The sequence below is a fragment of the Eretmochelys imbricata genome, chromosome 12 (assembly GCF_965152235.1).
Source record: "Eretmochelys imbricata isolate rEreImb1 chromosome 12, rEreImb1.hap1, whole genome shotgun sequence".
Lineage (NCBI taxonomy): Eukaryota > Metazoa > Chordata > Testudines > Cheloniidae > Eretmochelys > Eretmochelys imbricata.
The window spans coordinates 8,284,981-8,309,656 of record NC_135583.1 but is presented as its reverse complement, the minus strand read 5'-3'; the positions used below and the strand labels follow the sequence as shown (position 1 = coordinate 8,309,656).

The 24,676-nt window shown below is 48.7% G+C and overlaps 1 protein-coding gene across 1 annotated transcript; it reads left to right on the top strand.

Annotated features, from left to right (window-relative positions):
• Positions 1–137: 137 nt before the first annotated feature.
• Positions 138–16,918, top strand: CETP (cholesteryl ester transfer protein). Its single transcript, XM_077831181.1, has 16 exons — positions 138–261; positions 1,996–2,110; positions 3,714–3,848; positions 4,769–4,839; positions 6,801–6,888; positions 7,021–7,090; positions 7,652–7,712; positions 10,229–10,320; positions 11,192–11,371; positions 12,666–12,716; positions 13,317–13,484; positions 14,187–14,254; positions 14,383–14,425; positions 14,522–14,591; positions 16,556–16,641; positions 16,739–16,918. The coding sequence occupies exons 1-16, from the start codon at positions 138–140 to the stop codon at positions 16,811–16,813; spliced, it is 1,497 nt and encodes a 498-aa protein (XP_077687307.1). The 3' UTR covers positions 16,814–16,918.
• Positions 16,919–24,676: the final 7,758 nt, after the last annotated feature.

The following is a 24,676-nucleotide window of genomic DNA, read 5'->3' as shown; positions in this document are numbered from 1 at the left end:
AATGTGTGATGGCTTGGATAAGTAAGGGAAGTGGCTCATGTCCTGTCTCGAAAGAGCTCTGTTTGGAATGGGAAAGCAGCTGGTGGTGCAGCAGGGACTAGGTCAGCCAGTCCTTGTGATCTTCCACCTAGAGAACGATGGCCAGGCTCTTCGTGATCTTGCTAGCGCTTATCAGCACGTCAGTGGCTTGTACGTTTGAAGAGTCCTCCTTGAACCTCACTGGGATCGTCTGCAGAATGACCAAGCCAGCAGCGTTCGTGCGTAAGTCTCTGCTTTATTGGGCTATATTCCCTTCGGGGAAGGCAGGCGGCGGGCAGAGCGGACAGCTACGAGTACATCAGTCCTTCTCCGTCCCCATGTCCCCAGCTAGTTGCATTTATAGTTAAGTCTTTGCAGTCAGCCTGTGGGACCATACTGTTAAGTATCCCATTGAAAGGAGGCGTGCTATGCTGTATCAGACGGCTGGGCCAATGAGGCAGCAGTAGCCTCCCGTGTTAGCCAATGACTGAGGCTTCAGAGTCAATTGTCCAATGCCGTACTTCGGGAGCAAATTCCTTCCTGACCGCTCGGATGACCAATTCATGCCCTGAAGCAACAGATTTACTTGTCATCTTATATCTATACTCACACCATTTAATGACCATTATAAACTTCGCTTTCATAGCTCCAGCTGTTGTTGGGGGTCATGAAATTATCCAGACCCTTTTAAAAAAACCACATCAGCGACAGTCATTGATGTGGGGATGCACGGTCTAGTGGTTAAAGCAGCCGCATGAGAGTCAGGCGACCTGGGTTTGATTCCCAGCTCTGCCATGCACCAAAGGCAAATCACCTAATGGCTCTGTGCTTCGGTTTCTCAGGGGGGGAAACAATGTTTCTCTGCTGCATTAGGGGCTTTTCTAAAGGGGTTTGAGATCCTCCTATGAAAGGTGCTAGTACTTAATTTTAAATACTCCAGCCTTAGTAATGAACAGCGGGGAGGGATAGCTCAGTGGTTTGAGCATTGGCCTGCTAAACCCAGAGTTGTGAGCTCAATCCTTGAGGGGGCCATTTGGGATCTGGGGCAAAAATTGGGGATTGGTCCTGCTTTGAGCAGAGGGTTGGACTAGATGACCTCCTGAGGTCTCTTCCAACCCTGATATTCTGTGATTCTGCAAAGGGGAGAGTGAAAACCAATCAGTCTATTCTTGTTCCCCTGTTCCATAATACAAGCATAAGAAGACAGATGATGAACTTGATGGCTGGTATATTTAGAAGGAAATGATGCTTTATGCCACTTATATTCTGCCTGAGAGACACCATGTGGCTAGAATCTGAAAGGGGATGGATAATGTTATGGCTGTTAATAACATTTTGTAGCTGTGCAGGCCATGATCATGACCCTAGTAATTTCATCTCATTCTCCATGGTATAATGAAATCAACTGCAAGAGTCAGGAGCGATTGTTTATCCTCATGTGCAGAGCTACACACCTGGCTAGGTGCATTAGGCTCTTTGGTTACCTGCCACTGAGGCAGGATCGGATGATCTTGGCCATGCTGTCATGATGGACCAATGGTCTCATCCATTGTGGAAACTCTTCTGTCCTTTTGAGTTGACTCTGGTGTTTGGGAACGGCCTTAGATCAAAACACTGGAACTCAGTGGTGAGATCCATCGCTCTGAGCTCGGTTGATCAGACTTGCACTGTATGAGGATGATCACAGCTCTCACGAAACTCCCTGCATGATCTGGTCTCATTGTGAAATCTGGGCTGGACGCCCTGTTCCAAAGAACGGATCAGCCATCGGGAGGTGCTACCCCTATGACCTTCCCCTGTGCAACACCTTTAAGTCCGTGTTTTACCATGAAGCTAATGGGAGCTTCTCCCTGCTGGGATGGATGCCAGGTGCCAAGCACAAACGTACAGCTTTTAATGCTATTAGCAAGAGGTGCTCATCTGATTTTGAAATGCAACTGCATTGCGTTTTGTCTTGTCCCTTTGTTCCACTTCCAGTGAACCAGCAAACAGCTCAGGTCATTCAAGCAGCATTCAGACATGCAACCTACCCTGATATCAGTGGGGAAAAGTCCATGGCGTTTCTTGGCAAAGTGACCTATGGGTTAACGAAGTAAGTACGACCGTGCGCTTTCTAAACTCCCTTTTGTACCATGAAATGCAGCAGGCCTATGAATAAGGTCCTGGATGTGCCTGGGAAGAAGGGTTGAAGGGAGATTCAAATTCGCTCAGTCTGAAATCATGGATGGGAGAATGAGGCCCTTTCTGCTCCTTTCCACATGCAAGTATTTCCTGATTAAAATAGAGGCCAGCATAATGTGGCCTCTGCCACTGGATAAGTCACTCACAGCTAGAGATCTAACAACCTACCAAGACCATTTGTGAGCCGCTTCACTTACATTACTGGAAGAGAGTGAAGTGAATGGGGGAAGGCGTCCAAAGGTTCAGGTGACTGAAACGTCTCGGGAGGGTGACTGAATTCGTTAGTGATTTACATGCGGCACTGTTTAAACAGCTGTCCAACCCCCACGCAGCGTCCCCTGCCTGCAGAGCTGCATGTAGCAGTTCAGCGACTGCACCAGGGACTTTGAGAACAGATGGGTTTCGGAGCACTGCCCACATCCCCGGACTCTGAGTCATGCAGTTCACATGAGAATCTGAACTTTCCCAAAGTACGTTGGGCCAGGGCTTCTGATTTGGGCCCATCTCTAGTAGTTAACGGTTGCCCACCTAAATGTCCTCTGCTGTTTGAATTGGTGCAGTATTCTTTGCTACGCGATGGTGCGGTGTTTCTGTGCGCTCTGTCAAACAGCTGCTGCAGAGGGATCTCCTTTCGTAGCGTTGCGTCCTTGGGTGGGTTGCAGGCGGGGGGATTGCCCCTGCCACCTCTGTGTCTTAAAGCATGGGCCTTTAAAGGTACAGCTACACAGCAAGCAAGCATCAAAAAACAAACAAAACCCACCCACAGCAGCAAGTCTCAGAGTGTGGGTCAACCGATTCGGGCTCACGCTGCAGGGCTGAAAAATAACTGTGTAGACATTCAGGCTTGGGCTGGAGCCAGGGCTTTGAAACCTGGCAGGGATCTCAGGTTCAGGCCCTCGCTTGAACATCTACACTGCTGTTTTCAGCCCCAAGCCGGAGGCAGTTGACCTGGGCTCTGAGATGCATGGCTGCGGCGGGGTGTGTGTGTGTGTGTGTGTGTTTTTGCTGCGTAGGGCTGGCTGACTGAGCTAAACGAGTCAGCTGTATCAGCCAACAGTGTTTCAGGCTTATCAATCTCTAAATGTGACCCACCAGCCACCGCCAGAGGGTGCCAGAGGGCCACCCATGGGCACCGGTGACACATTTCAGGGGTGGATAAAGCAACTTCTACTTATAGTGAGGTGTTGAGTGTGTAACCACTCTGGGATGAAAGATGCTGTATTCTATGTTATTCTTATTATTATTGATCATTTATACAATCCAGCAAAAGCAACTGTAAGAATGCAAGACTATATTATTATTTATTACTCACACAACCAAGAAGAAATGCAATGCTACAAAACAACTTTATATCGTGTCTCTCCTAGAAATTGTCCCAGAGAATGTACGGAGTTAAGTACAATTACAAGGTTAGCAAGAAACAATAACCGAGAGAGGGCCAATGGAGAAAAGAGACACATTCAGGTCACGCCGGGCATTCTGAATGTATCCACCCTTTTCATTTTCTTCTTTAGCATACAGATCAACGACTTGTCCATAGAAAACAGTGAGGTAGATTTTAAGGAAGATGATGCCATAGACATTGCAATTCAGAACGTGACAGCATCCTTCAAAGGGACCCTGAGTTATGGCTACACCGGTGCTTGGTTGTAAGTATGTAGGAACACAGGAACTGCCAGATTGGATCAAACCCAGGTCCATTTAATTCAGTAGCATGTCTCTGCCAGAAGTAAGAAGCCCACAGTGGACAGATGTGGGGTAATCTGCCCCCACATGCTTGTCTCTAATAGTTAGTGATTGTGCTTCAGAATTTAATATCTCTTCCAACATTATTATTATTTATCATTTTTCATTGTAACTGGATATTCTTGACATCCAGATAAATCTCCAATCCCTTTTGGAATTGTGCTAAATTTTAGCCCCCAAAAGTTTCCTGTGGCAGTGAGTTCCACCATCTAATTATGTGTCATGTGCAAAAGTATTTCCTTCTGCTGGTTTTGAATGTCCCCTTGATCTTGTGTTATGAGACAAGAAGAACAAAAATCCCCAATCTACTTTTTCTGTCCCACTCATTATTGTATAAACATGTGCCCTGTCCCCTTTGTCTCCTCTCTAAGGTAAACAATCCCAGACTTTTCCTAAAGGATTCTCAAAACAATCTGTATCCATTTAATCCTGCTTGGCAATGAGATCAAGCAGGTGGAGGGACGGTGAGGGAGGTGAGAGAGCTTCACAGACAAGGAGGGGCCCGGTCTGAGCTCTGAATAGTGCATCAGTGACCACATCTATTCTTGATGTGACATCAGCTAGCAACTCACAGTGCAAAGAAACCCAGGGAGTGAATACAAGGGAAGGATGCACATTCTGGGTTATGGGTTTTTTTAAACAATTTCTTGCCCTCTTTATTAAGGGGGAAATGGCTAATGAAGACAGAAATGGGGCTAGTCATGCATAATCCATCTAATGTCTTCAAGGTGTTTAGAAGGCACCTATTGCCATTGGGGTCTATGTGCCAGACTTCTATTTCTAGGACTGATACGGCTGCTGAGTGTTTTCCATTCTCTTACAGTGTGAAACTCACCCATTCCATTGATTTTGAAATTGAATCCTCAATAGATCTCCAGATCAACGCTAAACTGAGTAAGTAGCCTGGAATACAGCATCCTTAGCGACAGCTGGATTAACTTCACTGAGCCCAGGGCACCGTGCGTAACCTCTCCTGCCATGCAGTACGAGGAGGTTTTGCGGTGAGACGCTTATAATGGCCCTTTTGTTGCTTATCTCTGTTAGAATAGCAGCGAGTGGCCCCACCCGAGCTCGAGGCCCCATTGCGCTGGGTGCTTTACAGACACGCGGCGAGAGGCTGACAATCTAACTAGGCAAGGCAGGCACAACGTAGGAGAAAGGAACCCCGTTTTACAGAGGGGGAACTGAGGTCCAGAGAGATTAAAGGGACAGGTTCTCCGCTGGTGTAAATTGTTGCGATGGAGCGACGTGGATTTACATTGGTGGACAGCTGAGAATAGCGCTGGATCTCTTGAGGCCATGCCCGGTGCTCTAGCCACAGACCAGCCCTCTTCTCTATTTTGCAGTTTAGGATAACAAAAAACCCACAAACCCATGCATGCATCCGATGAAGTGGGTTTTAGCCCACGAAAGCTTATGCCCAAATAAATGTGTTAGTCTCGAAGGTGCCACAAGGACTCCTCGTTGTTTTTGCTGATCCAGACTAGCACGAGGGCTGCTGCTTGGAAACAAACCCATGGGTGAGTTGCACAAAGTTGCGTCAGCTGGGGGTTTTGATCCGGGGAAGCGAAACTTCACAAGAGCCACCTTCATTTTCAGTTAGCTCCTGTTCTGTAGCCAGTTTCTGACTGCCGTGTAATAAATCAAGTGACTTACTTTATGGAAAATGAGTCAATGGCTTATCCCAGGCTGGGCGTTAGATTCCTTGCTGGCTTCCACATTCTCTCACCATTAGGCCATACTGAACCACCTGGAGGGGGTTGGGTTATTTCTTTGGTTTAAGACACCGCTTCGCTGCTCCAAAGAGCCTCGGGTGCAATAACAGCGTGAGGCACGTGACAACAGTGTGTCATATTTGCAGAGCCCTGCACAAATGTTAAGCCGATTATCCCTTGCAACACGTCATTTATGAACAGGAAAAGCAAGGCAGAGCGAGGCAAAGGGAACTTGACCAAGGTATTGCAGCTAGTCCGTGCAGAACTAGAACCCGGAAGTTCGTGGTGAAACTTCCTACCAGTCGTCTGTCTCATCAGATGAATGACAGGAGCTTTTTGCATGCAGTTGTTTGCAAGCTAACTGCAATGTAGCCAGCGTTGCTGAGTGCACGGAATGATTTGCAGACCTTTTCCCCACAGTTCAGTGGTTTGGACTGGGAGGCTGGGGGAAGAAGTGTGTTTAAAAATCGCTTTCTGTGAAGAAAACGTCTGGTGGAGGAAACACCTCTTTTGGTTGTGGTGGGGGTCGCCATAATATGGGAGTCGCTTTAAAGTCAAAGATGAGCGAGATCCTGGCAGGAAGGGCCAGAGTAGTTGATATTTGCTAGTCCTCTTGGAGAGGAAGCCAGGTGCTCCTGCTCTCAAAACGCTGCCTGGCAATGGGCAAGCGTTCACCCCACAGTACAGAGGGGCAAACAGAGGCCCGGAGAAATGAAGTGACTTTGCCCGCATCACAGAACGAGTTAGTGGGCAGAGTTGAGACACAGGTAACATTTTCAAAAGCATCCAAGTGACTTAGGAGCCTAAGTCCCATTGACTGTTAATAACACTTCGGGGATCTCTGCTGTGTGAGGCCTACGGCAGTGTAGCCACTTGCTCTGGTGATGGGAGGGGTTCTCCTGCTGTTAATCCACCTGCTGGAGAAGCAGTAGCTTGGCTGACAGAAGAATTCTTCTGCGGATCTCTCAGTGTCTACGCCAGGGCTTCGATCGGCTTAACTACGTCTCTCAGGGGCATGGACTTTTCACACACTTGAGCAACGTAGCGAGGTCAACCCACGTTTTAGGTGTAGACCAGACCTCAGACTCCTAAGTGCCTTTGTTCCCTTTCCTATCCATGTTTGGTTTTTGTGTTCTGCAGTGTGTGCAAAGGGCCGGGTGGCGGCCGATACCTCGGATTGCTACCTGACGTTCTATAAGCTGACGCTCCATCTCCAGGGAGACAAACAGTGAGTTCCCTCTTCAAGCAATGCATCGTTGTGCACATGGCAGCTTGCACGGCCCATCGCGACCGTCCCCACGGGCTTTCGCTCCCATTGGGCGCCCCCCCACATTTCTGTAACGATATTTCTTCTCCGCAGGCCAGGGTGGCTAAAACAGCTCTTCACAGACTTCATCTCATTTACCTTGAAGCTTGTTCTAAAAGGCCAGGTAAGAAACACAAACGACTAGATGACAGAAAAGCAAAGGCTGTGTCTTATGTCCACAAAGTGCCATATAAGCCTCTGGCATTGGTACATAATAATAATGAAGGGCCTGATCCTGCAAAGATGTAGCCACCTACTTAACTTTATGCACCATGAGGAATCCCAGTGATACTTAGAAGCTGGTCTAGTGGCTAAGTGGAATACTCTGGACCGGCGCTGCCAGGAATAGGTTGGATTCCCAATTCTAGACCCTGGTATCCCGGGACAGCAGGGTTTTGGCAACAAGCTGACAGGCATGGAGCATCCTGCCTTGCTTAACAGCAACCTCTTCGTGCTGGTATCCAAAGAGAGGGTAACGTCAGACATTTGAGGGTCACATTTAAAAAGCAGGAGGCTGATTTTAGTCTCCCAGCAGTGTAAATCAGGAGTGACTCCAGTGCAAAACTGGCATGAGTGAGATCACACCGAGGCCTCGGGGGCTGCAAGACTTGGATTTAGACACATGGCAACACTAGGGGGAGTTTTTTTGGCCCACACCGATACATTCAATTTTTTCCCCTTGTAGGTGTGTAAAGAAATTAACCTCCTGGCTCAGCTGCTGGCAGATTTTATACAGGACAGAGCAGGTAAGTGTTCTGCCCATTTTCTCTTCTCTGTCTTCCTCCTTTCTTAGACACAATCCGCTAAGGCTGAGCTAGACCCGACGGAGACAATGTCCCTGTCCCTGCGAAACGGGGATCGAGACATGGCCGTGGGAGGGGAAGCAGCACCAAAACGGCACTAATTGGAATTCCTCCCCTGTGTGGTGGGGGGCTTGGGGAAAGAAACGACGCAGGCTGGAGATGGAGGGTCCATCTACCCTGCAGTTATGGGGTGGGACTTCCACTCGTGTGGGGTGAATCTTCTTAAGCGAGCTTTTATCTAGCTAGGGCTCCAGTGTGGGTTGTGCAAGCCAGCCCTGGCCCCTGGGTAATTCCTCAGGGCTAGTCTACACTTGGAATGCTACAGAGGTGCTGTGGCATTTAGGTTTAGACACTTACTACAATGACAGGAGAGCTTCTCCCCTCGCTGTACTTAATCCACCTCCCTGAGAGCTGGTAGCTGGGTCGATGGAGGAATGAGCCCCCCGACCTGGCGTTGTGTATGTCACGGCTTAACTGTGTTGCTCCGGGGGGGGGGTGTGGATTTTTCACCCCCCCGAGCGATGTAGCTGAGTTGACCTCACGACTGAGTGTCGACCTGGCCTCGGGCAGGTAGTACCCGAGTTCGCTAGATCAAAGCGAACTTGGGCACGTCTATATGGGCTGCAGTCACACCCGGTGGTTTCAGAGTCGACCTGCTCTGAGTTAAAACAGGAGGAGAGAGTGATTGGGCAGGTTCCAAAGAGATGCTCAGGTCCATCGGGTACGTAAGATTGCATTAGAAGTGCCTGTGTAACACCAACAGACCTCGGTTGTCAGCAGGCAGGATCGAACCGAGGACCTCAGGAGCTGAGTGCGTGAGCCTCTACCCCATGAGCTGAAAGCCAGCTGGCTGTTAGCTAAGGCTGTAGAGCAGACTCATTTGATCTCTCTCTTTAAGTGGTCTCAGTGCCACTAGATGGGGCAGAACGCCACACCCAGGAAGTGTGTGCTTTTCACCTGCGTGAGACTTGAGGCTGGATCTTTCTAAAGCCTGTAAATGACCTCAGAGCACAAACCCCAGTGGAAGTCAGTAAGGCTCGTTCACCTACGTCACTTACCCAGAAGTGACCTCTCAGACTGCCGGCAGAAGGGCAAACTGCTCCAGGCTGTCTGGTGCTTGGAGATCCTGTGAACCTGGGCCCAGCAGGAGCCTCTCTTCCGTTGTCCCTGTTTCCACACAACGGGCCTCAGGCCAACAACACGGTTCTTTAAGAACCAGGATTTGCCCAGCAGACCTTGCTCCTCTTTTCACCAGGGCCGTTTTGCGTGAGAAAAGACCGGTTCTCACATGGGTGAATAGGACAGTGGGTCACGTGTGGAGACAAACAGGACTGCTGCCTCTGAAACAAACTCCAGCTTTTGACGGGGTGGGAAACCTGTCTGGAAACACACCAGAGCGTGATTTTTGTGCGTGGGGGGTCAAATGAAAGAAGTCAGGGCGTCGTGAATCAATGATTCGCTGAATGTGAGGAAACCTGAGTTTGGTGCCAATGTTGTCAATAGTGTGATTCTTTTCGCACCGTTCTACTAGCCAGTCCTATTACGGGGCCACTTTCGTGCTGCCTCAGATACTGGACCAGGTCCTGCCCCATGGACTTGCTACATTTTCTTTCAACTGCCAACGTTGCCGTTAAACGCTGGCATTTACGCCATGAGAGCAGCTCTGGAACGGCATCAGCAAAGCCATTAGGACCAGCGAACAGCTGTCTGTACACTGAACTGATGTCGCGTGCGTAGGCATCCCCATCAGAACGTTCCCCCGAGGCCGCCCTTGCTTGAAATCCCTTCTGGGGTTCCGGCACCTGAAAGCACCTTAGACATTTGTCCTTCTGAGAACCAAACAGAAATTGACAAACGAAATGTTCATTGCAGCCATTGAAAACGACATCCCAGTTTGCCGGGGGCTTCTCCCTTAAGATGAAATATTGACCCCAGTTCTGTGCAGGTTTAAAAGCTTTAGGTGCCACCCTGTAGGAAAATATTTGCCAACGGGGAAAAAATACTTGATAGAACTTGTGCTCCTAAGTCATGTAAAATGTGCTTGAAAATCCCACCCTTCCTGGTTGGCCTACGTTCTCAGACACCACAGGGATGGATAAATAATATTTATTAGATTAGTTAGATAGCAAGTGATCTTAAACTAATGCATGAGGCCTGAGAGACTGAAGCCATTCATGTCCATCTAGCTAAGGTTTTTCTATGGCACCCATCACTTTGGAATGCAAGGATTGAGAATTATTAGCTCTGTTTTAGAGGTGGGGAAACTGAGGCACAGAAGGTCCGTGGCAGAGATAGTAATAGAATCCAGGTGTCCTGACTCCTAGTACTGTGCTATGTTATCTTCTGATAGTCTGCAGGAGTCAACCTGTTAGTGTTCGAAATGGACTTCATAAATTCTGGCCTCGATCATGTGAAATTGCACAGTTGGTAAAATGAGTGGTTTTTATTTTTTTCTGCAGCAAATTTCCTCCAGGATGGGGCTATAGGAGTAGATATTTCACTGGCATCGTTTCCAGTAATAAAGGCAAACTACATGGAATCGCATCATAAGGTAAAGTAATTTGGGGGGGAGGGGGGGCAAATGAAGGGCGGGGCATTTCAGACTAATTTCTTCCCAGTTCTCTTCTCTGTCCCACTCCTGGAGTGGAGATGGCTAGAAGGCAGAGATGTCTAACAGTTAGAGCAAGGGCTAAGGAAGGAAGACTCCAGAGTTCTCCTGCTGGTTCTGCTTCTGATTCATTATATAATTGAATTCACTTAATGACTCTTTGCCTCAGTTTCCCCACCTATGAAATAGGGATAATAAATCCCTACTTCCCAGGGTGCAGTGAGTTGTAAGGTCCCCAGATTAAAGGTGTTCTAGAAGGGCAGAGTATTCGTTTTTCTGGGACTAGTCTTCCGGGCCCCGCAGCCAGCACCACCTTAATTGATCTCTTGAGGACTCCCCCAGTGTGCAGGTGAATCTATCCCGCCTCCCACATAGGATGGCTAGCTTGTCACAAGGGGGTGTGGCTGAAGCATTACTGGGCTCTTGCCGTCCCTACCTGGCATAACAGTCCCTTGTGGCTTCAACCAGCTGCTGTGATTTAGAATGGTCCTTGAGCTGCTCTCATCTATGCTGGGGATGGGGCCAGCATAGACTCATCCCTAAAATCAGGGAGCTGCAACTGGCTTCTTTGCTCCACCATGCCTCTTTGGGATTAGCTATCCATGCTGGCTACACCCTGCACATATTGGGGGTAGCTGATTATTTTGCCCAGGCTGTATAGTGCCCCATCTTCCATCTGTGTCTGCTTAGCTTATCCTGTCAGGCTTTAATAAACACAACTAGCCCTTTGCATTGCAAACCAAGTATGACGTGTCCAGGTGAGGACAGCTGGTTAATTGGTGGTCACCAGCAATGCATTCTCTTTCCTTTTAAGGGTCTGCTTTTGTACAAGAACTATTCAGTCGTCTTCAGTGATTCCATGTTTGCTCCATCTCTGCTCTCTGAGTCCAGGATGCTATATTTCTGGTTTTCAGACCAGGTCCTGAACTCTCTGGCCTTGGCAGCTTTCCTGGATGAACGTCTGGTGTTAACGATCACAGGGGAAGAGTTAAGGGTAACTATTACAGGGTTATTTTAACTTTTTCTCTCACTCAAATAGTATTTTGCAGCCCTTTCCCCCCACCCTACTTTGGGGAGAAGGTAAAAATTCTCAGAGCATTCATTTGCTGTGCAATCTGGTTCCAAAAGAAGAAGGGAACCTACAGTGAGATACAGCCTACAGTGCGATCATAGTCAGAAAAGTGGTACCTTCTTAGACGTCCATACCTGCTCCCTGTGTGTTGGTTGATGAGTCCTATCTACTAATCCCCTGCAGACCCCAAAGAGTTATGGGAAAGCAAAGTGGATTCTATTTTGTTTCATGGTAACAATACACTCATCTTATTTTCTGGATTGCGGAATCTTTGCCATGAGTCCAGCTGGATTTTCAGATCCTGGGGTTAAGTCTATGGTGCAGGTATAACACTGGTCCTATGGGAGGGTTGTCAGCAGTGGGGATTGAAAGTGAGAACTCAGGATCTAAACTCCTGAGCTAAAATTCTCAGCTGTTAAGCAAGGCTGTATCAGCAGCATCTGCCACTGGCTGCGTGCGACAGAGTGGGTTACACTGGCAGATAGAAAATTAATCTTTCGACTTGTAAACTAAGCAAAATGTACGGTGGGATCATTGGGAGAAAAGGAAATCTGCAACCTCACAGTGTCTTACACGGAGTCACTTTATTGGCTATAACCACATCTTAAGACAGAAAAAAGAAATCCTCAGAAAACAAAACGCTGTGGGTCTTGTTTTCCCAGCATAGTGCAGAAGAGAAGGTGTTACAAGACCCGAAATACCAGCTTGCACCACGCTTAGTTCTGAGTAGACAAGAGCACTTGGTTTATTGCAGCTTAGACTTGGTACTGGGTTTGGGCTCTGCTTAGGGGAATGACTGTGATGAAGAGGGAAAATCCAGTGGGTGAAACCTGCAGCGGCCAGAGTGAAAAAGCACAGTCAAAGAGACAGGGGTAGGAGAAGAAGCTGACGGAACAATTTGCAGATGTGGGGAACAATGTATTGTAATTTATCCTACTTTTAAAGAGAGCAAAACCAGAGCCTGGTTCAGTGGTAGCAAAGATCTCCAGCCACACATTGTTCCTGTGATTGGTTGGTTCAAGATAGACCATTGCCCTGTGGTCTCCAGGGGCTGCCCTTCCTGTTACATATTAATTCAGCCGCATTTTAGAATTCCTTGGGAGTTGCCTTCAACCTACGGGTATTCTTTGGTCCCCCCGCCCCCAGTTCTGGTGACACGTTGGGAACACATTGTGCTCAAGCCAACTCATAATTTCATTGTTGTTGTTCCTTGAAGGAGATGTTTGAAATGGAAGACATGGAGGCTCACCAAGGGATTGTGCAAGAGGTAACCATGGAGCTGGTTCAGAGCTAACTTTATGGACCATGGCACTGTTGTTTATTCACTTTACTGTTTTATATTCCATTAAAAGAAAAACATAAGGAACGCCCTTCCTGAGCTGGAAGGCGATGACCCAGCTGAAGGTCAACGTCTGCCCTGTCCAATTGGACTCAAAAAGTCTAGTACAGAACACAGAGGTCCTGATTCTCCCTTGCCACACGGAACCACTGGGAGGGGAGGGGGAAACAGGCTGGAACAGGTTGGGGCTGGGTGATTTGCTACTATGCAGCATCTTGGGTTCTTCCCCCTCCCCACCATCTCTAGGATGCTGGGGGAAAGGGATGCAGAGGCTACTTCGCCCCTTGGGCTGGAGGAGCAGCTGTAGAGCTGGTGGGGAGGGAGTGGATTTCTCCAACCCCCATCCCTGCGTCGTTCCCCCAGGGTCCCAACTGAATTACTGGGGGTGGGGGTAGCACTGAGAAGAACCTGGGGCTATAAGGGTTACAGTGTGTTGCATGTTTCGCATAACTTAAGAAATCAAGTACCATGTCCCGAAGAAAAGCCTTGAGCACTTAGTCCGTATCCTGTCCCCCTTGTGCCCTGCAGATTTTTCAAGGCACTTCTTATAATGACTCGCTGGCTAAGGTCTGGAGTCTCACCCCTCCCCAGATCACCCTCCAGCCTGAAGGGACCATTGTGAGGTCATCGGTTGCCGTGGAACTCACCCTTTTCTCCCAAGGAGCAGAGCCCACAGTGGTGTTCTATTCTGAGAAGGTCAGTTTCTTATTCAGTTAATCGAGGTTGCAAACTCCTTGGGGCAGGGACCATGTCTCACTCTAGGCTCTGTATTGCATCACAAATACTCTTAGTGCTCCACCAATCAAACCAATAATAGCTTTAACGTTCGGTCATTACGTTGACATTGTTTGGAAAGGAAATGCGTGCTGGGGGGGGTGCAGACAAATAGCAATCTGAAGTTGTTAGTTTCTCCCCCCCATTCTCTCTGAGGCTTGGGGTTTGTCCTCACCAGCCAGTATAGCTTGGGTGTTCCTTGACCCCCATCCACACATGTAAACCTGGACCATGACGTTATTTCTAGAGAGTCCTGTGGGAAAAGTGTTCAGTAGTGCGTTATATTAATGCTGACTCTGTGGGCCGTACACATCTCTGGTCTGGAATTCCATTGGCTTTATCAGAGCTACAGCAGAGCCCAGTTATGCGCGGATGGGACTGTAAGGGTTTGGTCAGTGCTGTGTGCCGACCCATACAGTACAGGCGGAATAAATAACGCTTGTTAGACACGTACCTCACTGATCAAATCACAGAGCTTCCATTCCCAGAGCTCCTCGTAACGAGGGACTCAACAGGATTTTACCATGCTGAACTGGCAAAAGGGAATGATCTTGATTTTCTTCCTCCAGATGAATCTGGTGATGAAGCCAGACAGACCATGTGACTGTCTCTTTCTCTTCACAGGAAGTCACTGTCACAATCCAGTCTGCGTATGTAGAAAAGAAACTGGTTTTGCATCTCGCTGACTCTGTGTAGGTACTGGTGTCTCTTGTGCATTGCCACCGGTCTCTTACCTCGCCTGTGCTAGCTGCAAGGAAAAAAGGCCTTTTCAGATGCTTCTCACTGACTTTATCTTTTCTTGGTTAATATTTTCCTACAGGATAGAGCCTAAAGTTTTTAAATGTGCTTTGGAGAGAGCTGGGGTAAGTAGAGCATTTAATCTCCAGGGAAGACGACTTGCTAACTCAGGGGTCATTATAGATCTCTGCAGTTGCCCCTGTTTTCTGTTTGATTTTCAGGATGACAAATCTCTAAGCCACTTCCTGCAGAGAATCATCTCCGTTGCGGGAATCCCAGAAGTGATTTCAAGTGAGTTTATGCTCTGGAGAAAATTCTGGCAGAACGTGCGCTGTCAGTTCTGTTCTCGAACAGCCGTTTGAAGTGGCTGCACGTTGTTTCTAATTGTTCCATGGTTGCTGTTCAGAACTGAGTTGTTTTCCATGGAAAATTTTGACTTTTTGGTGAAAAATCAAAATCTGAAATACTTTGATTTGGAAGTGCAGTGTGGGAGTTGTGGTTTGGGTGCTTCCTCTATAGATCAGGCTCCCTGGTTGGATTACACTGACCATGCTGCACCCTTTCTCTTCTTAGTGCGGAGAAGTGGTGCACCATGGGAGCCCCTGGCTGTAGTGCATCATGGGAGATGCTCTCAACCCTCTTAAAAAGAAAAGGAGGACTTGTGGCACCTTAGAGACTAACCAATTTATTTGAGCATAAGCTTTCGTGAGCTACAGCTCACTTCATTGGATACATTCAGTGGAAAATACAATGGGGAGATTTATATACACACAGAACTTGAAAAAATGGGTTTCAGAATAACAGCCGTGTTAGTCTGTATTCGCAAAAAGAAAAGGAGTACTTGTGGCACCTTAGAGACTAACCAATTTATTTGAGCATGAGCTTTCGTGAGCTACAGCTCACTTCATTGGATGCATACATGCATAATTCCAATTCAGCAGTCTCTCATTGGAGTCTGTTTTTGAAGTCTTTTTGTTCTAATATTGCGACCTTTAGGTCTGATATCGAGTGACCAGAGAGATTGAAGTGTTCTCCGATGTAATATAACATTCATAAACCAATCGGAGAACACTTCAATCTCTCTGGTCACTCGATTTCAGACCTAAAGGTCGCAATATTAGAACAAAAAGACTTCAAAAACAGACTCCAACGAGAGACTGTTGAATTGGAATTAATTTGCAAACTGGATACAATTAACTCAGGCTTGAATAGAGACTGGGAGTGGATGGATCATTACACAAAGTAAAACTATTTCCCCATGTTTATTTCCCCCACCCCCCACTGCTTCTCGGACATTCCTGTTAACTGCTGGAAATGGCCCACCTTGATTATCACTACACAAGGTTTTCTTCCCCCCCGCTCTCCTGCTGGTAATAGCTCATCTTAAGTGATCACTCTCGTTACAGTGTGTATGATAACACCTATTTTTTCATGTTCTGTCTGTATATAAATCTCCCCACTGTATTGTCCACTGAATGCATCCGATGAAGTGAGCTGTAGCTCACGAAAGCTTATGCTCAAATAAATTGGTTAGTCTCTAAGGTGCCACAAGTCCTCCTTTTCTTTTTGCGAATACAGACTAACACGGCTGCTACTCTGAAACCTAAACCCCCTTAGTCTCTTTGGAAAATCTTCCATCTAATCACAGTGTACCAAGTACATGGGGCAGTACCTGGCACAGTATCTGAGGCAGCACTAACGTGGTTAAATAATAATAAAGTGGCCAGTAAAGTGGTGTGAAAAAAGTCACATCATTGGCAAACTTGGCACAAAACTGAGTTTCCCTTAGATTCAGTGTATCACTGATTGATTTATGATGTACTTTTATCAGACTCATGAAAAAAATCACACTCTGGTGTGTTTCATTTGTTCATGTTTTCCAGCATGTTAAAAGCTCCTTGGTGTGTGTGTGTGTTTCGAAGGCACAAACTAATGTTCATCCCCATGTGGGATCCACATTCCTATTCATCAAGATGAAAACTGTCTTCCCTGTGCAAAGTGACCCTCGTGAAAAGAGGATCAAGGCCTAGTGCACAAATGTTGGCGCTTAAAAGTAATGGCATTGTGGAAACAGGCCCATTGTGTGAAAATAGGGACAACTGAAGTTCACGTGATCTCAGAGGTATCACACCCAGCCTGGGAAGTTTGCCCTTCTACTATGCAGTCAAACCGTCTCACTAAATGTGTTTATTGTCGAGGGAATAGCAAACCACCGTTAATGGACTTATAACCGGATGGTTTTATTGCTTTCGTAGGGATTGAGCCAGCTTTAACTTCTCTGATGAACAGCAAAGGACTCAATCTATTTGAAATTAAAAATCCTGAGATCATCACAAAGGAGGTAAGTAAATTTACATCCACTTCTATGTACAGAGCACTGCAAGCTTTTTGTAAATGTGGTGCGAGCTAGTATAACTGGTCTCTCTCTTTCTTTATAGGGATACCTAATTATACAGCTGGACTTTGGCTTCCCACATCATTTGCTTGTAGATTTTCTTAAGAAAACATTATAGAAGGAATCCATTCAGAAAGGAGTGCTGGAATTGACTGTACAAATAGAAAGAATGCATGTGACCCAATAAAATTATGTCCTTTTTTGGGGTCAATTTCCCTATAACCCAGCCATTAAAAGTGATATTGTTGCTTTAAAAGTCTTAGGTGATTTTCTGTGCATATGAAAGTGAACAGCTAAGTCAGTGGGTTTGGATCAGGCCCTACTACCTAGTGCCGGGCCCAGTGAAGGATTTAACTGGTCCATTTTCATCTCTGTTGATGTATCTTAGACATGCAGCGTTTTATTGTGCTAGTCCCAGGCTTCTTCTAGCCACCAGTCATATCAAAGGGTGTAGTGTGGTGATATCGACAAACCTGAGAGATGAGACCACCAGACTTGCTTAACTTCCCGGAGAGTAACGTCAGAAGCAGTAATGCCGAAATGTCTAGGCATGGTATTTGTACCAGTAAGTTGGATATGACTTTGAAGTGTAATATGGCAGTCTCAATGACTGATGCTTATATAGAGGCATCACATCCTGGGACATGAGATGATGGGTATAGTCCCTTGCTACACCGTTTGCAACTGGTACAGTGTGTTCAGTTATAGCCATTTCAGTAACAGAGGGATGGTGATGCCAGTGGTGCAAGTTTACAAGCAGCAAAAAGAAGAGACTAGAAAGAGCACAAGGAAAGAGCACAAGATACGAATAGATGGACCCCCCAGAACCATGCATTCTTTTGTATGCTCCTGCAGTGCAATGACATTTTGGTGCAGTTCAATCTCTTTTTTATTTTCTTTTGTACCAATTATATCTTCTTTCCAGCCATTGTGTTTCTATGAAGCTTTCAATATGGGGGAAAAAAACTCAAAAGCAAAACAGGAGGAACAAATACTAAAATGCAATGCCAAGAATCACAGGGTTATCACAATAATAAAAATAGGAGATTGGAACTCTCTCCCATTGCATGAAATCATATTAAAATCAGGGTTTCTCCAAGAAGTTAGAGACCCCTTCCCTCCCCCCACTAGGGGTCATGAAATGTGAGGTTCCATTTCTGCTTCTGGTGGTATGCTTTCATATTTATGTGGCAAACCCATGTGGAGAGGCCATGTGGTCTAGTGGCTAGCACAAGAGACTGGGCACTGGCTGGCCTGGGTTCTGCACCCAGTTCAGCTATGGGCTTGTTTGAGTGTGAGCAAGTCACGTCATAGTTCTGTGCCTCAGTTTCCCCATTTGTTGAATCGAGGATTTCTTGAACTCACAGGAGGGGGTTTGAAACTTCACTAACTGCTGCTGAGATGGTTCAAGGAAAGGTGCTATTGAGATAACTCAGCAAGTTCAGAGATGCCAGGTGGTTTTAGTCAGACAATCGCTGGGACTCCTCTTTAGTCACCGCAACGGGGGATTGGGTGAGCTTCTTCCCAGGCAGCCACGTGGACAGGAAATAGCCCTCTCTGAGGCCTTGCTCGTGCTGGGAGAATCCTGCTAGTTCTCACTGGGGTGTTTGTATATTTTAAATAGCTCTTGTAGCACAGACCCAAAGTCATCCCTTTCGCAGCCAGCAGCAAACACTGTGGACATGAAATAACACCTCCCCCCCCCCCCCCGGTGGTTGTGGCTGGGATCCCAGGACTCTCTTTCTCTTTATCTCTCACCTTGACACAAAAACTGCAAGGCAGTGCCAGGGACTTCCCAGCGTGGTCAGAAACAATGTTCATGGTACCAGCCTAAACAGCAGTGGGCTGGTTTCAACCTCCGATTACCTCCCCCTCCCTGCGGCTGGCCAACCCCACTCTGCAAGCACACCAAGCTCTGCCACTTCCTGCTGCTCAGGGCGGGCTCGCCCCGCTGACGGGCCAGGCGATAGGGGCACTGCTGGGTTTGGCTGGGCTAGCTCAAGCAAAGGTAACGAGGCTGTGCCTACATAAACCGCATTCACATTGCTTGCGTTGCAGTGTAGACATAACCTTAGGTGGAGCAGGGTGTAGTTCCCAGCTGGAGGAGACCTCCCTGCACTAGGCTGGATCCAACTAGAGGGTGGAAGTGGGAGGGGCGAGCCCCCCGGCAAGATCCCCTCCCAGACATTAGGTGCCTATAGGTTCGCCCACGGCTCAGACTGCCACCCTACATCCTGTCGCTCGCCTGCTAGCTCCGGCAGAGTGGCGCAGGTCTGTGTGTCCTGGAGCTGGGGATCCTGCTCCAAGCGTAGCTGGGCCCTTTGTTACCAGATTTGCCCGTTACTTGGGGGTACGCTCATTTATTAGGGTTACTCTTTGGGGTGGTATGTTTCTGTAATTCTATCAATGTACTTCTTGTGTCACGTGTGTTTTCATATGGAGCTCCACTTCTCCCTTCTGCAAGTTCCCTCCCAATGGAGCTATCCTGCAGGACCTAGGTTCCCCAGGGCCGGGTTCCTCCAGCCCCAAAATCAGAGGAACACACACACACACATTAACAGAGCGAGTCTGAGCAGACTGGGACAATCAGCACTTCCAAGCTGTCACCCTCATATGCCTCAGGTTCAGCATGTCCCGATCCCCAATTTCATGTTACAATTGTTCTGGTCATAACCCACTTGATGAGCAAACCCCACAGGATTTTTGGGCGCTACAGGGATCTTTAGCTTAGGTAAGAGAAGCGTTGCGGCAGAGTGAATGAGGAAACCAAAATCACAAGAGAGAGCGAGAGAGGGAGGGAAGGAAGCAATCAGCTTAAGCATTCAAGTTATTTATTGCCAGGTAATAACCATCGGGAAACCAACCAAACAAAACAGTTACAATATTAAATCTAGCTTAAATTTGATTACCAAAGTATAACTGATCGCACAAGTCAGGGTTAGAAAGTGATACCTAGAGTAGGAAAAAAAACAGAGAGAGAGAGAGACAGTTGGGTTCTCACCGCTCCGTGAAGCTTGAACCGGGTGGGGTCCCTGGTGGTGGGGGTAGCTGAGGGTCTGGAGTGCTGGAGACAGGCAGAGCTCCCAGCATGGTCAGTCAGGAGAAGATGAAGTCCCAATGGAGCTGATGCAGATTTTGGATCCAGGCATCAGAACACTTACTGGAGCGTGGGTAGGGGTTTTTGTAGGGAAACAACAATGGTTCAAGGGAGACATTAGATTTGTTTATGGGTAAGCTGATGGCTCAAGGGAGGAAAGCAACATTGTTTTGTTCAGGCTAGACAATAGGAGCTGATCATTCCTGGCTATGGGCGGTGTTCCTTGGAGGGAGCTCACAATGCAATTAGGCAGCTTCAGTCTTTTGGATACCAATTTCTTTATTACTAGAACTGGTCTGGTAAGGACTGAGCTGGGTGTGTGCAAGCGTGGGGTCATTAACATCTGGAGCAGAGATCCCCCATCATGCAGGGCTTCCCTGCTTTTCTGGTGCCAGAGTTCAGTGCGGTTCTTGCCTTGGAATCTCTGTTCTCCATTCTGTATGCTTTTTGTAAGTCTTTCTTCTGATCGGTTTTGGCTCAAGAAGAGGCTGGAGGAAGAGGGGGTGCCCTTCGTGAGTCAGACAGGATGGATACTGCAGCTTGGTTCCCCAAGAACACAGAGCTGACAGGTAACACCTTAGAAACCTACTTTGCAGAGCAGGGTCCCCAACAGCTGGTGTTTCTAAGTGTTCCTGCAGATCACGCCCCCTTTCCCCCTTACGATATCTTCTGAACACCCTGCTGAGTGCTGCTCACCATCAATATACTCCGGAGGGGACCCAGGAGCCATGCCCACAGCCAGCCCAGCGAGGTTTCGGATTCGCTTTAAATGGATAAACAAATAAGAGGGGTGTGCGCAGGCGAGAGGGAGAGACGTGCTCTCCCCTGGGCATACAGGGTTTCACAAACACTGGCTTTGCCCTCCGCTGCCCAGCATGTAGGATGAGTTTCAGGGCCTGCAGACGAAGAACCACCTGATAAGCCCTCAGAGGGCGGGGTGCATGGCTCCCTGCACTTTTGGCTTCTCTGCTGCTGATCACTGAGGGGATAATCGGTTTGGCCTCGCACCTGGGGCTCTCACGGGCCTTTCCAACCCTACTGAATTAAACCAGCCAGCCCCTGGAGGCAGGATCTTCCAGGGAACACAGGGGGGTGAAAGGACTGGGTCAGAGTATCTGTGATTCTCTTTGAGCATGACCAGACAGCAAGTGTGAAAAATTGGGACGGGGGGAGGCGGGTAATAAGAGCCTATATAAGAAAAAAAACCACAAAATCAGGATTGTCCCTATAAAATCGGTACATCTGGTCACCCTATTCCCTCTCCTGTGTCAGCCCTGTGCTGGACACACCACTTCAGGGACACTGGCTTCTGCAAAAAGAGCGGATTGACAATTTTTCACTGGAATATTTGTTTGAGAAACGGCTTTCTTTGACTAAATGGAATTTTTTGCGGGGGGGGGGGAATCAATTTTGGTCTAAAACATTTGGGGCTCGCCCCCACATCCCGGGCACGAGGTGCCTGCGAGCACCCGGGAGAGCCCCTCCGGCTGCTCACACTACCCCCGCTCCGGTCCATCTGCGCAGGGCTGTGTGTCCTGGAGCTGGGGATCCTGCTCCCAGCCTAGCTGGACCCTGACAGACACCTACACTGCAGAGAGCAGCGTCTCCACAGACAAGCAAGCCTACGCCGCAAACCAAAACCCAACCGCAGCCCCACGATTTCCCGGCCTCTGCCACCTGCAAAGCGCCCGTTCCGGCAGCTTTTGGACAACTGGCCGGGCCGGGGGTGGGGGGTGGGGGGTTGCTTTCCAGGGGTCCCAGACCAAATGCCTCTCGTAGCTGGGCACCTTAAGAGTTTGGCCCAGGTCTCCGCCGGGTTGCCTGGGAGGCTGCATGCAGGGTTTCCAACCCCTTTTGAGCGCTTGGCATTTACACCTGCGGAGGGAGTATTAGAATTCGGATTAAGCGAGGGTCCGGGGCGGGCCGGAGCCCGAGCCCCGCGCAGCCCTGTCTTTAGCCGCCCTGGCTCGTCCCTCGACGGGGCGGAGCGCGGCCGCGGGGAGCCCCCGCTTCTCCCCCGGGCTCGCCTGCCCGGGCCGCGGGCAGAGGGGGATGCCCGGCGTCCCTGGGCAGCGGGCGGCGGCCGGATCACATGGTTTCTCGGAAGCGGCTCCCGCTACAGCACCCGGGCGGTTGTTTTCACTTTCGAAGGGGGCGGCGGCTCCAGGGTGGGGTGGCGGGGCGCGGGGCGGCGGCGCCATGAGCACGGAGCGGGGAGCCCGGCGGAAGGGGCGCCCCACGGAGCGGGGTGAGTGTCTCCCCCGAGCCGGTGCCGGGTCTGGTGCAGATCTGGGCACGAGCGGGCCCGGGGCCGCCTTTGCTGCCACCCGTCCCACCCTGCTCCGGGCTGGGACCCCTTCCCCGCCGCCCTGCAACCCAAGGGGGCCCCTGGCCCCTGCCCTGCCCCGGGGGATGGAGCTGAGGCTAGCCAGTGGGTGCAATACACCCCATCGGGGACTTTCTCCGCCCCCGCTCCGTCTCTGGGGGGCCGCCGGAGCCCCCTGGCACAGAGGGTGCCTTCGAGGCGCCCTTCTCCGCATCAGCACACGGAGGTGGGCCGGCTCCCCGCGGGTGGGGCATGAAATCTGCCCGCAGACGGATGCTGAAGAGCGATTCCTTGCAGGGAGGGGCTCCCCTCTCCAGAATACAGCCTTTAGTTCAGAGCCTGGTTTATGGGATTTCTGAGGTTGGATGGTCCTAGGGTAGGACAGTGGGCGAGGGCCACTGTCACCGGGTGCTTAGCCCATACAGAGCCTTTCCTTGAAACAGCTGGGTGAAAATCGTGCCAGGCTAATTTTCTGTTCTCTGAAGCTTTCAGTGGCTAAATCGGTCAGTGTTGCAGCTAGCAAAATACTCCTCCTGTTGTCCCTGTTATTTTTTCCAGCTGCTCTTTCAAGCTCTCTCCCCCTAGATCTTACTGTATTTTAAATTTAAACATTTACCCTGACTGGATAAAAGTGAATGGTTGAAATAGTCGAGGACCGTTGATTTGAAATGCCTGTCGCTTATCAACCTGGAGAAGTTTTTACATCAAGCCCGGATGTCTTTCTAAAAGATTCAGCCACAAGTTACTGGGCTGAGTATTGTTCATTTGCATAGTAGAAAAGAATAAGTCCTTCCACCGAATAACTTGAAATTCTGTGTTCTGCAGGAGACCACACTAAATGATCAAAATAGCCCTCTCTGGCCTTAACGTCTGTGAATGTACTTAATAAACTGGAACCTGATTAGCTTTCAGATCTGACTTTTTTCTCTCTCTTATGGCTCCATTTGTTTGATAAAAGGAGCATTTGCAAATTTATCAGACCACCCAAATATAATCCAGAGAGATTGGGGGTTTAGTGTTCCTGTCCCATGGTTATAGAACCAGCTCCCTCTAGATAGTCAGAAAGGTAGACTTTTTCCCCTTTAGATTTGTATTTATTTATTTTATTGTCAGTATAGAAGCATAAAGACAACTGCCCCAGACTCTGTGCGGCCAACGGAGGTAACACCAGGAGCAAAGCCGTGGCCTTTTTTCTGCGCAGAATCAGCCAGTCAACAAAAGACCCCAAAACTCAGCTACCACCCACATGCAAACCCTGTATCTGTCAGGTCTGCCCAGATAGGTGGGGTGTGCTTGAAAGGTCAGAAAACAAGGGCGATTTCTGGTGGGGTGAGGGCAGAGGTGAGGGAGGGGGGAGAATTTATTCTGAAGTAGAGGGGCTCTCACAGGGACTGCGGCTATGAACAAGTGAGCTCCAGCTCACTACCAGTTCACACTACCCTGGGGGCAGAGTCTGCATTGACCATATTAGAGAATTCTCTCACTGTTTTCCCCACCATGCCCTCTAATCCTGCTCTGAGAGGGTCTGGACAACTCTGGGGTAAAAACGCGAGCACCATGTCTACACCAGTGCTCCCAGTTTTTGCTAACCCCGGAGAAGCTGCTAGCACAATGGTGAGAGATTTGCTCCCCAGATTCCTGCAGACAAGACACAGGCATAAGTATTTCTTCCTGAAACACGAGGATCAGCAGCTCTTGACCTTTTATCCCAGCTTGGAGTTGTAGCTGCTGAACCTAATTATTATCTGATTATGTTATGTGGTTTCCACCATGTGCGAGTGTGGCCAAGTCGATAAAGCACCAGTGTGGGAACTAGGAGACCTGGTTCTATTCTCAGCAGGGCCACTGGCCTGCTGGGTGACCTTAGGCAAGTCACTTCCCTGCTCCATGTCTCAGTTTCCCCATCTGTAAAATACAGATAATGATACTGGCCTTTGAGATCTACTGGGGAAAATCCTAGGTATTATTAATACATATTGGGCTGGATCTTCGTTCGGTATCAGTCAGCATAGCTTCATTGGATTCAATCAGCACCAGAGGATTTGGCCTGCCATATCTGTGTGTCGGTGAAAGAATAGTAATATCTGATCTCCTTTTGGACCTTTACCAAGCTGTTTGCCTGCAGTCATTCTGTGGCTAACTGTTACAGAATAACCTCAGGACCCTCCTATCGACGCATGCAAGCTTCTTTGCATTCCTAGAACATTTCACAAATCGCCCGAGTCTCCAAGGCGCTCGCCTAATCTCATGCCGTATCCAAAGCGAGAACCCTGAGCTCTTAGAACCTTCCCTTTCAATTCCTTGAGGCTGTGTCCATGCTGGGGAATTTTAGGGGGAGATTCCCATCAGTGCTTTTAGAGCCACGTGTACATTGAGGCTTCCACCAGCATAACCTTCATTATGGCTGAGCTGGGGTTAGCACCAGTGGAGACTGGCTGGCTGGCTGATTTCCTTGGGGTGAATTCTTTAGGGAGGGATGCCCTTTTTACCTAGTCTCCCATCTGTATGTTTGGAAGGAATTCCTAATGTTTTTAACACAGGAAAGGGCCGTTGCAAAG

Coding starts and splice junctions, on each gene's coding strand:
- CETP (XM_077831181.1), top strand. CDS start 138: ATGGCCAGGCTCTTCGTGATCTTGCTAGCGCTTATCAGCACGTCAGTG. Junction 6,889..7,020: donor CATCTCCAGGGAGACAAACA/GTGAGTTCCCTC, acceptor TCTTCTCCGCAG/GCCAGGGTGGCTAAAACAGC. Junction 13,485..14,186: donor TGGTGTTCTATTCTGAGAAG/GTCAGTTTCTTA, acceptor TTCTCTTCACAG/GAAGTCACTGTCACAATCCA.